Source organism: Nicotiana tabacum, chromosome 11, assembly GCF_000715075.1.
Source record: "Nicotiana tabacum cultivar K326 chromosome 11, ASM71507v2, whole genome shotgun sequence".
NCBI lineage: Eukaryota > Viridiplantae > Streptophyta > Magnoliopsida > Solanales > Solanaceae > Nicotiana > Nicotiana tabacum.
Window position 1 is genome coordinate 6,815,660 of NC_134090.1, and position 11,459 is coordinate 6,827,118.

The following is an 11,459-nucleotide window of genomic DNA, read 5'->3' on the forward strand; positions in this document are numbered from 1 at the left end:
ATTATATGAAAATTACTATGTAAAAGATACATTAATTTTGAATTTCTAATATCAAAATCATCTTATTCATAATGCAAAATTTCATTTGGTATAAGACGTTACATCTCCAAAATTGAGCGTCAGCGAGCTGCATTATTCACTAAAATGATGGAGTTCCAGCATAAGTACACTGGAACTCCAGCATAATATACTGGAGGAGCACCGGTGCTCCAGTCTCCGGTATATTATACTGAAGTCAGCAAAGTATACCGGTCCAGCATAATATGCTGGAGTTCATACACAGGTGCACCGAACTCCTATATTATGCTGGACCAATCTCTATTGCAGCAAAATAGTGGCTATTTTTCATTGACTTCGTAAATGCTGACTATTTTTAAATAACCAGTCCGAAAACTGGCTATACCGTGTTATTTTCACGACCAGAAATTGTTATCAATAGCCCATAATGGGCCTTCGGTTAACCCTTCACTATTGGGCTTTCAATAGCTATGGGCCTTCAGAAAAACAACGACCCAGAACGAAGAAAACTCGAAAAAGGGACAATTACCATTGGATTCACAGTCCTCCGTCAGCACATTGTACAAAGGTTGGTGGAGCTCGAAGCTCAGTGCTCCGTTTGGCTGACACTCCAAAAAATGGAGACAGACATACTGATTCAATTAATTATCCTCCTTTTCACACTCGGAATTTTCTACGCCATGTACAATTTCCCCAAACAAGCTCTAACCCGACTCCGATCAAAAAACCGATCCACTGACCAAGCCCATATCCACTTCATCAAAGGAGCACAACTCCTCTCCCGAGCAAAATCTAATCGGAATAAATCAACTTCCTTCAACCTCGCAAAATCCGCCGCCGGCGAAGCTGATAAGGCTTTAGCTCTCGAGCCCAAAGATCCAGCGGCTCATATTCTCAAAGCCCTATCACTCGATCTCATGGGCCATAAAATTGCTGCTTTGAGGTATTTGGATTTGGCCCTATCGCCGCCGGCGGTGAAGGCGTTGTCCGATGGAGAGAGAGGCGATGCTTTATTGAAACGGGCCGAGTTGCAGGTGGCGTTAAATCGGAAGAGACGAGTTGACTCGGCTTTGTTGGACCTTTTAGAGGCTGTGAAATTGGGCTGTTCGGATCAAGCTAAGGCCTTTTGTTTGTTGGGCCAGTGTTATGAAATGAAGGGATTGAAAATTGAGGCCCAAAATGCTTTTGAAGAAGCTTTAAAGATTGAGCCCAATTTCGTCGCGGCCCATGAAGGCTTGGGCCGCTTAAGTTAGTGAACCATTTTATTGTTTATTGGGCCTTGTTGTTGATCGGCCCGATGTTGTATAGTTTGTTTTCATATGAACTCTTTGTTTGTTCCTTTAACTATTGACCATAGTAATTAGAGGGATTTGACAATTTTAAAATACAGTTTTAAAATCATTTCACTTGTTATCTTATTATTGTTAGTGCTACTTCTTGTTACTGCTTCCTTTTCATAGTTTATTTGTTATTATATTTCTTTTCGACAATGTTGTGACTGAACTGGTGGTCTATTGGAAACTATCTACCTTCACCAGGTCCATTGTTGTTGGTTAGTTTACTTTATATTTCATTGAGTGTCATACACCAAAGTGTAATGATTTTCACACTACTTAAAACTAATTGTTTGCGGGAAATGTGGATTGTTAATTGTTGAAAATATGCGTTCAAGCTAATTACTTAGAAATACTACATGGATATTTTTGAAGTAACGCCATTCATCATATGATTAAAACAAAGGCAATATTCATCGTTTTATGTGTTTAGTTGATGTATTATTAAAAGCTCGAAACTCCTTTAGCGAAATTGTATGGGTCAAAATTCATTCTAGAATATTTGAAATAAGATAATGCTAAGGAAAGGGTTTTTTAGCTGCTGTTGGTCGAGTGAATCAGGAAGTAGTAAAGTTCATACCCGAAGAGTCCACTTGGGTTGAGGTCGAGGTGTCAGTCATGATCGAGCTCGAGCACCGTTAATAAAGTTGTAACGGCTAAATTTTAAAATAGGGTATTAAAGGGAATATTCTATGAATATTCTCTGTACATATATTATTAGGATTTACTTGGAATGTGTCTCATATAAATAGGAAAAAGAGTGAGAATGGAGACACGTGAGATTCAATTGTAAGAACAACACTTTGAAAAAGGTTCATTCTACACTCAATACAAGACTTCACTTTTCACTAAGATTCTCGTCAGATCCGAGGAATCCTCAATAGTTTGAGGATCTATTGTTTAATCATTGTCAGGTGGAAGGTTCTTTTGTTCCACCTTTTGCTTATTAAATTGTTCCTCTTAATTACGTGACTGGCATCATATTATCATTTATTGAAAATCATATGCACACTGTTACCCTCGTAAATGCTATTCGACCTCCTTTTTTGATTTACAAGATCCGAGGACATTATTCTTAACTAAGATTAATCAACATTTAACAGAAATTAATTATTTAAACCAAGATTTATATTTTTGGGTCAAACAATTTTGCGCCATTTGTTGGAATTTCTTAGCTAAACTTTTAGTCCCCTCTAGATCTATAACTAACGCAGGTCACTAACGTCACAAAGCCCAAGATCTTTTCTCTTTCCTTGTGCAAAATCCGGCATGACATGTAACCGAGAAGAAAGAGTGAGGATAACAAGTGACTTACCTACCAACCTCCTAACTGTCCTCATTGAGAGTTGCGAAACAGCTGGTGAGGATACGACGCTGAGTGTGTCCCCTAGGCGAGATGAGTCGCCGCCTCCACACTGCAGCATAACAAAACCCCATGGGAAAGGAGCCACTATGTTCGGGGGGAAGGAGCACCCATATCTGTCAAAAAGCTTCTCGAGGCTTGGTTGATCGATACGCTGACCAACATCCTTAACAAACCCAACCCAGGCAACTACTAAAATCGGAGGGACTGTTACGATCTAACAAATGGACGAACAGGGTAATCAGCCACCCCGTCCAACGACAGGTACCACTCGCAATGTCATTGATAATGCGGGTGATGACGCCCTTACAGCCATCCTAAAAAGGATGGAAAAAATGGAGATTGAAATAAGGTGCTCCAAGATCAGATGAAAGAACATCAAGAGCGGGTCGATAAAATACCAGGCGCCCCTATATTGCTACCGAAAAGAGACACCGATTGTTTCATTCATCAGCCATACAGTGATGATGCAGCTCCTCATGCCATACCGAAAACCTTCAAAATGTCTCCCTACCTCAAAATATACGATAGCACAACCGACCCCGAGGATCATGTGACCTATTATGTCACAGTTGTGAAAGGAAATGACCTCGCCAAAGAACTAGTGTCCTCCATCTTGCTAAAAAAATCGGCTAGACCCTCGTGGGAGGAGCATTAAAGTGGTATTCACAGTTGCCAGCGCGTTCCATAGAAACCTTCAAAGAGATGGCTGACAAGTTCGTAACGGTCCATGTTGGGGCCAAGAAGGCCGAAGCAAGAGTGAACGGCATATTGAGCCGATCGTAACGGAATGGCAGTTGCAGCCTTTCAGAACGAGCTAGGGATGGTTCGAGAGCAACCAGGAAATTATAGAGTCGACCGATGAAGTATCCTCCATCTTCTTGGGACGAAATGCACAACGCTTATTGTGCCGAGGTCCAAGCAGATGAGGAAACCTCAATGGACCCACTCGTCGCCTGACCTCAGTACAAGTCGAATCCATAAAAGATCGAAGGAAAGACACCTGAAGAGATCTTGCAGCTTCGCGGCCTAAAAGGGAACAATATCAACCTTATGTCAGAACGACTACTGCAGCCTCCCCACGTTACAAAGAAGGTTCGCCTAAACCAAGGACATGGACTCACCGGAAGGAAAGAGGTATGCCCTCTTTACTATCAGCTCAAAATTTTGTGTGTCGCCTGCAGAAATAGTCTATGCTTTGGAGAAACTCAGACCGAAAGTAAAGTGGCTGCAAAAGATAAGGTCAATCTGAGTACCAAAAAATGCGACGCCCTCTGCGAGTTCCATCAAGAACGAGGGCACAAAATCAAGGACTCCATTGCCCTAAGACAGGAGGTCGTAAACTTGTTGCGACAAGGACACCTCAAAGAGTTGCTAAGCCACACGGGAAGGACCAACTTCACTAGAGGACACGAGCAACACCAAGGACCACAAAAGACACCGTCACATGATCCACATGATCTCGGCAATAGCAACTACTCATCCGTCAACAGCGTAAAATTCACCACTACCCACAAGCTCAAGCACTCAATCACCCGCAAGCAGTATGACAGACTAGAAGAAAGTATCGTCTTCGATAAGTCAGACACCAAAGATTTGACCTTTCATCATAATGATGCTCTTGTTATTACCTTACGAATTTTAGATACCGATGTGAGATGCATTATGGTAGATAACGGGAGTGGCGCATGCATTATACATCTTCAAGTACTTGCACAAATGAAACTCGAAGTTAAGATAGTGCCGCATTGCATCACACTAACTAGTTTTAACAATGCAGTTGAGCGAACATCTGGAGAAATCACACTCCTTGTTCTGGACGATGGTGTCACTATGGAAACCATATTCCACATCATGGACCAAGATACAACGTACAACGCCATAGTAGGGAGACTGTGGATACACACCATGAGAGTCGTCCCTTCCAGCTCATGCAAGGTCATCAAGTTGCCAACCATGTGCGGAATATTCAGTATATGAGGGGAACAACACACATTCTGAGAAGGCTATTGTATCGCCCTAGACAGCTCGTCCACCCAACAAAAGAAGGATAAAGAAAAGGAGGCATAGCATTTAGAAGGGTCGAGGTTGGCACATGACGATAGCGGAGACGGTGTCAGAGACCCGGATATGTTTGAAGCTACAAGATAACCATAGGAGACATCGACCCCGTTTAATTAGACCCCACCGACCACAACAACAAGTCTTACTTTGGCTACAAGCTTCAGGAACCAGGTAAATTCCAACAATTCTTAGCAATTAACGCAGATTGTTTGCTTTATATAGATATGCCAGGAATACCAAAGGAAATCGCCACGCACAAACTAAACGTCAACCCATTCCACCCCTAGTAAGATAGGTCAGGTGTAAGTTTAACCCCATAATTAATGACTCGGTACACGAAGAGGTGGAAAAAATATTGGAAAATGGCTCAATAAGGGAGTCAAAGTACCCCTAGTGGGTTGCCAACATGGTCATGGTGAAAAAGAATAATAGGAAATGGCGATGTGCGTGGATTTAACAGATTTGAACAAAACATGCCCGAAGGATTTGTTTCAATTACCCCATATAAACTAACTCACCGACGCAACGTACGGGCATGAATTACTGAGCTTCTTGAACGTTTATTCAGGTTATAATCAAATCCTCACGGAAGAAGAGCATCAGGATAAAACCATATTCATCACTCATCAGGGAACGTACTGCTACAGGGTCATGCCCTTCGGGCTAAAGAATGCAGAGGCAACTTACCAAAGGTTGGTGACGAGGATGTACAAAGACCAGCTCGGCAAAACGATAGAAGTCTATATAGACAACATGTTGGTCAAGTCCAAAAGGAAAGAAGATCACATCGCGTTTCTAAGAGAAACCTTAAACATACTCAGATGATACAGAATGAAACTGAACCCCGAAAAATGTACATTCAGTGTGGCCTTAGGAAATCTTTTAGGTTTCCGGCTATCACAGCGAGGAATCGGGGTCAATCCTGATCAAATCAAAACCATTGAAGGGATACCGGAACACTTGACCACCAAAAAGCAGGTTCAAAGGTTAACTGGCCGTATTGTCGCCCTATCAAGGTCCATTTCACAATCATCAGATAGGTGTCACAGATTCTTCGACATACATAAGAAGGAGAACGACCTCCAATGGACTTCTAAGTGCGTCCAGGCCCTGAAGGAATTAAAGGCATACTTTCCATCACCACCATTGCTTTCAAAACCGGAGCCAGAAGAATGTCTCCTTGTTTGCCTTGCTGTATCTAAAGTAGCTGTAAGCGCAGTACTAGTTCAAAATAATAAAGGTACGCATTCCCCCATCTATTATATTCGCAAAACACTAGTCGACGCCAAGATAAGGTACCCTCACCTCAAAAAATTGGCCATGGCCTTAGTCGTAGCTTCGCGAAAGCTTAGACCTTATTTCCTATGCCACCCCATCTCGGTCATCACGACTTTCCCCCTAAGAAGTATTTTTCATAAAACCGAGCTATAGGGAAGGTTGGCCAAATGAGCCATCAAACTAAGCGAGCACGATATCACATACCAGCCGCGAACAACAATAAAGTCACAAGTGCTCGCTGACTTCGTCGTCGACTTCAGCGTAAAAATAATTCCCAAAGCTGAAAGAAAAACCTCCCTCACTTCCCCCAAACACAAGACCTCTGGGTACTATACACTGACGGCGCATCCAATGCGCCAGGGTCCAGACTGGGACTCGTACTCAAAGTCCCAACCGGTGGAGTTATTCTCCAGTCCATAAGGTGCCCGAATATGACTAACAACGAGGCCGTAATTGTAGGTTTGAGCCTAGCACTCAAGTATGGGGCAAAACGATTAAAACTACGATGTGATTCCCAACTCGTAGTCAACCAACTAATGAGGACTTTCCAAATCAAGGAACAATTGTTACAAAAATATCAAACTGAAATTTACAAGCTGCTTCCCCGAGTTCGGCGAATGTCAACTCGACCTAATTCCATGAGCACAGAACACTGAGGCAGATGGCCTCGCTACGCTAGCTGCAACCACCAAAAACATTACAACTGGAGACAGAAGCGTGGTCCACCTCCTCAACTCGCCACTCGACCAAGTCAAGGTAAGAACCATAAACTTAACTTGGGACTGGTGCAATCATATTATTACATATTTGTAGGACGACATACTCCTAGATGATAAAAAAAAGGCCAAGAAACTAAGAATGCAAGCGGTCAGGTATAGTATCATTCACAACGACATGTATAAGAGAACTTACGGCGGCCCTATAACGAAATGCTTGGGCCAAACCAAACTCGATGCGTCTTTGAAGAGGTCCACGAGGGCAATTTTGGAGCTCACTTTGGCAATCGGGCCCGGGTCAGATGCCTCATACAGGCAGGATACTACTAGCCCACCAGGAAAAAGGAGGCCACGAATTTCGTAAAATGATGCGAGCAATGTCAAAAGTATGCCCCAATGATTCACCAGGCGAGTGATCACTCCATTCGATCACCTTACCTTGGCCATTCACCACGTGGGGAATGGACATCGTAGGCCCCCCGGCAGGACGAGGTAATGTACAATTCCTTTTGGTTTTAACTGACTACTTTTTTAAGTGGGTGGAAGTAGGAGTATTCGCCCATATACCAGAACGGGAAGTAAGCATTTTCCCAAATACGGGAATGGGAAGTAATCAGCTTTATACGGAGAAACATCATATGCCGGTGCAGCCTCCCAAAATAGATCAATTGCGATAACAGACCCCAATTTAAGGGAATGAAAACCGTTGAGTTCTTTGCGAAATGGCATATACAAAGGATACACTCGATGCCATATCACCCTGTTGGCAACAGGTAAGTGTTGTGGGCTTATTGAACAACTCCAAAAACGAGCAAAGGTAAGACGCCCAACTCATTGGTGTATGGGACTGATGCAGTAATACCAACCGAGGTCAAAGAATCCAGACTAAGGTACTCCTATAAAAGTGGTACGAGCAACGACGAAAGTAGAAGGCAGGAGCTCGACGAACTCGAAGAGCGAAGAGATATGGCCTATATAAGAATGATCGCACAGAAACAACGAGCAGAATGCTATTATAACAAGAAAGCAAAGGCCAGGCCACTCAAAGTCACGGACTACGTGCTTAAAGCTAAAACACAAGCAAGCAAAGACCCACGAGAAGGCAAACTAGGAATGAATTGGGACGGTCTGTACAAGATCACAACAAAGGCAAATAAATGAGCATTCCAACTAGAAACAATGGAAGTAAAGTTACTACCAAACAACTAGAGTATTAGCCATCTCAAATACTTCAACTTCTAAAAGATAAAGCGTCCACCAAGTCGTACTCTTTTTTCCCTCACTTGAGTTTTGTCCCAATTGGGTTTTATCAAGTAGGTTTTTAATGAGGCGAAAAAAGGAACACTTTAAGTCAAAGTACTCAAGGACGACACCGTGACTACCAATTCATTGCTTGAAATCTCAAGTACTCTCTAGGTAAACCAATGAAGGGACTAGATAAACGGGGACTGGGACTGGAACGCTAGCCGACGCCCAAAAAACTAATAAATTTCTCCAAGTATGTAACCAAAGCAATAATGTTGAGGAAATAAACTTCACGATTATCAACACATCTTTCTAAAATGTAGGTTATGTTCGACCTTATTCAAATTAACACCTACTGGCCCTAGGCCATTATTAAACACAGGTTATGTTCGACCTTGTTTGAATTAACACACTCGTCCATAATTAAACAGGGTTATGTCCGATTTTGTTCGAATTAACACCTACTGGACCTCGGCCACAATATAGGTTATGTTTAACCATGTTCAAATGAACACCTACTAACCCTCGACCATAACCAAATTCAAGCTATATCCGACCTAGTTCGAACTAGCATGTAGCGGCCCTCAGCCGCAGTCTTGATAAAAGACTATGTTCGACCTCGCTCGAATAAATTCCTATTAACCTTTGTCCACAACTCGTCATTAAGTGATCACGACCAATAAAAAAATCAAGTCGATCAAGCGACAGAATTAAAAAACACACAAACACAAAAACAAACTACAGGAAGAGAAGCAGATACAAAAAACGAAGTTGGAATTCCATACTTGAAACATTCTTTACAAAGGCTCGTGAAGATGCCACCAACTACTCAACAAAAGTCAACACAAAGATAAGAAAAGAAAAACTACTGGTCACCATAATCAGGGACTTCCACACTTCTACTGTCCTGACTACCGACGTCCTCGCTACCTTGATCACCCCCAACTTACACCACCCATTCCATCGGGATAAATGATATCATATCAATCATCCTCTTCAAGATGGTTGACGATTTCGTCATCGCCCTTAGGAGTAGCGAGATCATACCCACAAGAGACTCGAGCTTCATAGGATTTAGCACGAACATCCTCGAGAGCAACTTCAGAAACGGATACCGCCTTGTAAAAATCTCAATTTACATCCACTTGAGCTTCGACATAAATCCACTCCTCATACGATGCCCGAGGAACGTTGAGAAATTTTGAAGTATGGGAAGAAAAGGGTTGTGCAAGCAGTTGAGCCTTCTCAGCCTCCAACGTAACCACTTGACCATGAAGGGAGGCGATATCTTTCTCGAGATCTCCGACCATCCCCTCTAGTCGCTCCTCTATAGCTTTCTCCACGGACCGGTCATTCTCCCGCTTAACCCGAAGGGTGTTGTTTGCTAGCTCAAGTACCTCCAATATGCTTTGGGCATCTATACGGAGAGATTTCACTTTCTCGAGCTTGCTTTGTTTCTCAGCAACCTCACCCATAAGGCCCTAAAACTGAAGACGACAATCTTCCAATTGCCTATGCAACTCAACTATTTGCGCTTGAAAATCGCTACATTAGGCCTTCACACCCTTGCTGATTTCAAACTCCTCCTCCTTACTTCGCAATGTCCCCTCAAGAACACTGCAGTTTTCGATGGACCTTACCAATTCATCATCCTTCTCCTTTAACTTATCTCGAAGGGCTTACATGTCGCCCTTCTCATCAAGCCGCCGATGAAGTTCCTGATGATTGCGTCGGTACTCAAAGTTTTTCATTTGCAATTTCATAAAGGTTTCCCTATGCTTCTACTTCCTTCGAGCACTCTCAATCTCCAATATCATCGTCTGCGACCAGAAAAAAAAAAAAGAAAAATGAGTCTGATAAGTAGAGATTTTGACAGCTTATTTTCTCTCTTTTATTTGCGTTTTAGCTCAAAAATGCTTAAAGTTATTCCCGAGAACTAATGAAATGTTCTTTCTTGCAGGAATATTGGGAAACAAGCTAATGAAGTTAAAATCAACTCAAAAAGAAGCAAAATTGGACAAGGACCAAAACAAGGCAAAAAGGGCCATAGTACCGACCGCATAATATTGTGTGCGGCTGTAAACTCTGAAGGAGCACTGATGGAATTTCCTCACAAAGTGAGGACCGCACACTTATTGCGGCTGCAGAAAACAAGCTTCATAGAACTTTCATGTTGGGTTATTGAAGATGTGCGGGGCGCAGTATTATTGTGCGTTCGCATAATGCTAAGTGTGGCCGCACTCATAGTTATGCAGTCCGCAGAAGAGGAGAATCAGAGAGCCATGTTTTCGGAGGATTGAAGATGTGCGGACCGCACTACTATTTTGCAGCCGCAGGATGCCAAAGTGCGGCCGCACTCATAAATGTACGGTCCGCATAATGAAGGCCAGCTCCAGTCCAAGTTCAAGTGTGCGGCCGCACTCAGAAATGTACGGTCCACACTATTAAATGAAGTGCGACCACATCCCAGTTTTATGCAACCGCAGAAAGCCCAATTGACCAGTCAATATCAACATACGAACCACATACAGAATTGTGTAGCCACACAACCTCTGCAGGGGCAATTTTTTCGGATATTTTTAGCTTAGTATAAATAGAACTTTTTGTCATTTTTAGGTCAAGTTTTGTAAGTTGAGAGCACCTGAGCCATTTTTGTTTACTGTATTGGGTAACACTGTACTAGATTAGCTTTTAAACTTTAGATTTTCTATACTTAATCAAGTATTATAAATTCTATCTTAATTTTTTCTTTAATTTCTTTATTTTCCATGAGTAGCTAAATCCTTAGCTAGGGTTGTGACCCAACCCTAGTATGGGTACTTAATGGTAATTGATTTAGAGCTTATTTATGATTGTTTTTATGATATTTAGCCTAGTTCTTTCTTGAATTTGAGAATTGATGGTTCAAACATTGATTCATGCTTATTTGACTTAGTCTATACTTGAGAAAGAGAGACTAAGTCTAGGAAAAGTTGGCTAACTAGGAATTGGGATGAACTCAAGAAATTGATAGCCCCCAATTAAAGGATCGAACCTAGAGATAGTAAGACTCGACTAGAACATTTATCACTTGCTTTGTGAAATACCCGTTTGGACTTGAGAAAATCAAATCAGGCAAAATCACTCAAAAAATCGAGAGGTATAGAGTGAGTAATTGAGTGTGATTGCTATATTGTATCCCGATCAACCAAACATTCCCTAAAGCTCTAAATCCGTTAGGTAACCAACTAGGCGGAAGTCGCAACTCTAGATCTTTCAGAACTTAAAAATCAACCAAAACCAAAAATATTGTCTCTTAGCTCTATAATTACAATCAATAGCTTAAAAGTAGAAGTAGAAGCAATAATTGAAAATATGGAAGTGTAATTTGGGGCACATCACACAGCACACTAGGTGTATACTAATCCAAAATCTAAATCCTTGTGAATTTGACCCTGACTT

General features: G+C 42.0%; 2 protein-coding genes across 2 annotated transcripts; both read left to right on the forward strand.

The window, feature by feature from the left end:
- Positions 1-547: 547 nt before the first annotated feature.
- On the forward strand, positions 548-1,419 carry LOC107768551 (uncharacterized). The gene has a single exon (XM_016587681.1). It carries the CDS (start codon positions 636-638, stop codon positions 1,269-1,271), a length of 636 nt encoding a protein of 211 aa, XP_016443167.1. The 5' UTR covers positions 548-635; the 3' UTR covers positions 1,272-1,419.
- A 1,520-nt stretch (positions 1,420-2,939) lies between these two features.
- On the forward strand, positions 2,940-4,695 carry LOC142165725 (uncharacterized). The gene is made up of 2 exons (XM_075224087.1): positions 2,940-3,067; positions 3,900-4,695. Exons 1-2 carry the CDS (start codon positions 2,940-2,942, stop codon positions 4,693-4,695), a joined length of 924 nt encoding a protein of 307 aa, XP_075080188.1.
- Positions 4,696-11,459: the final 6,764 nt, after the last annotated feature.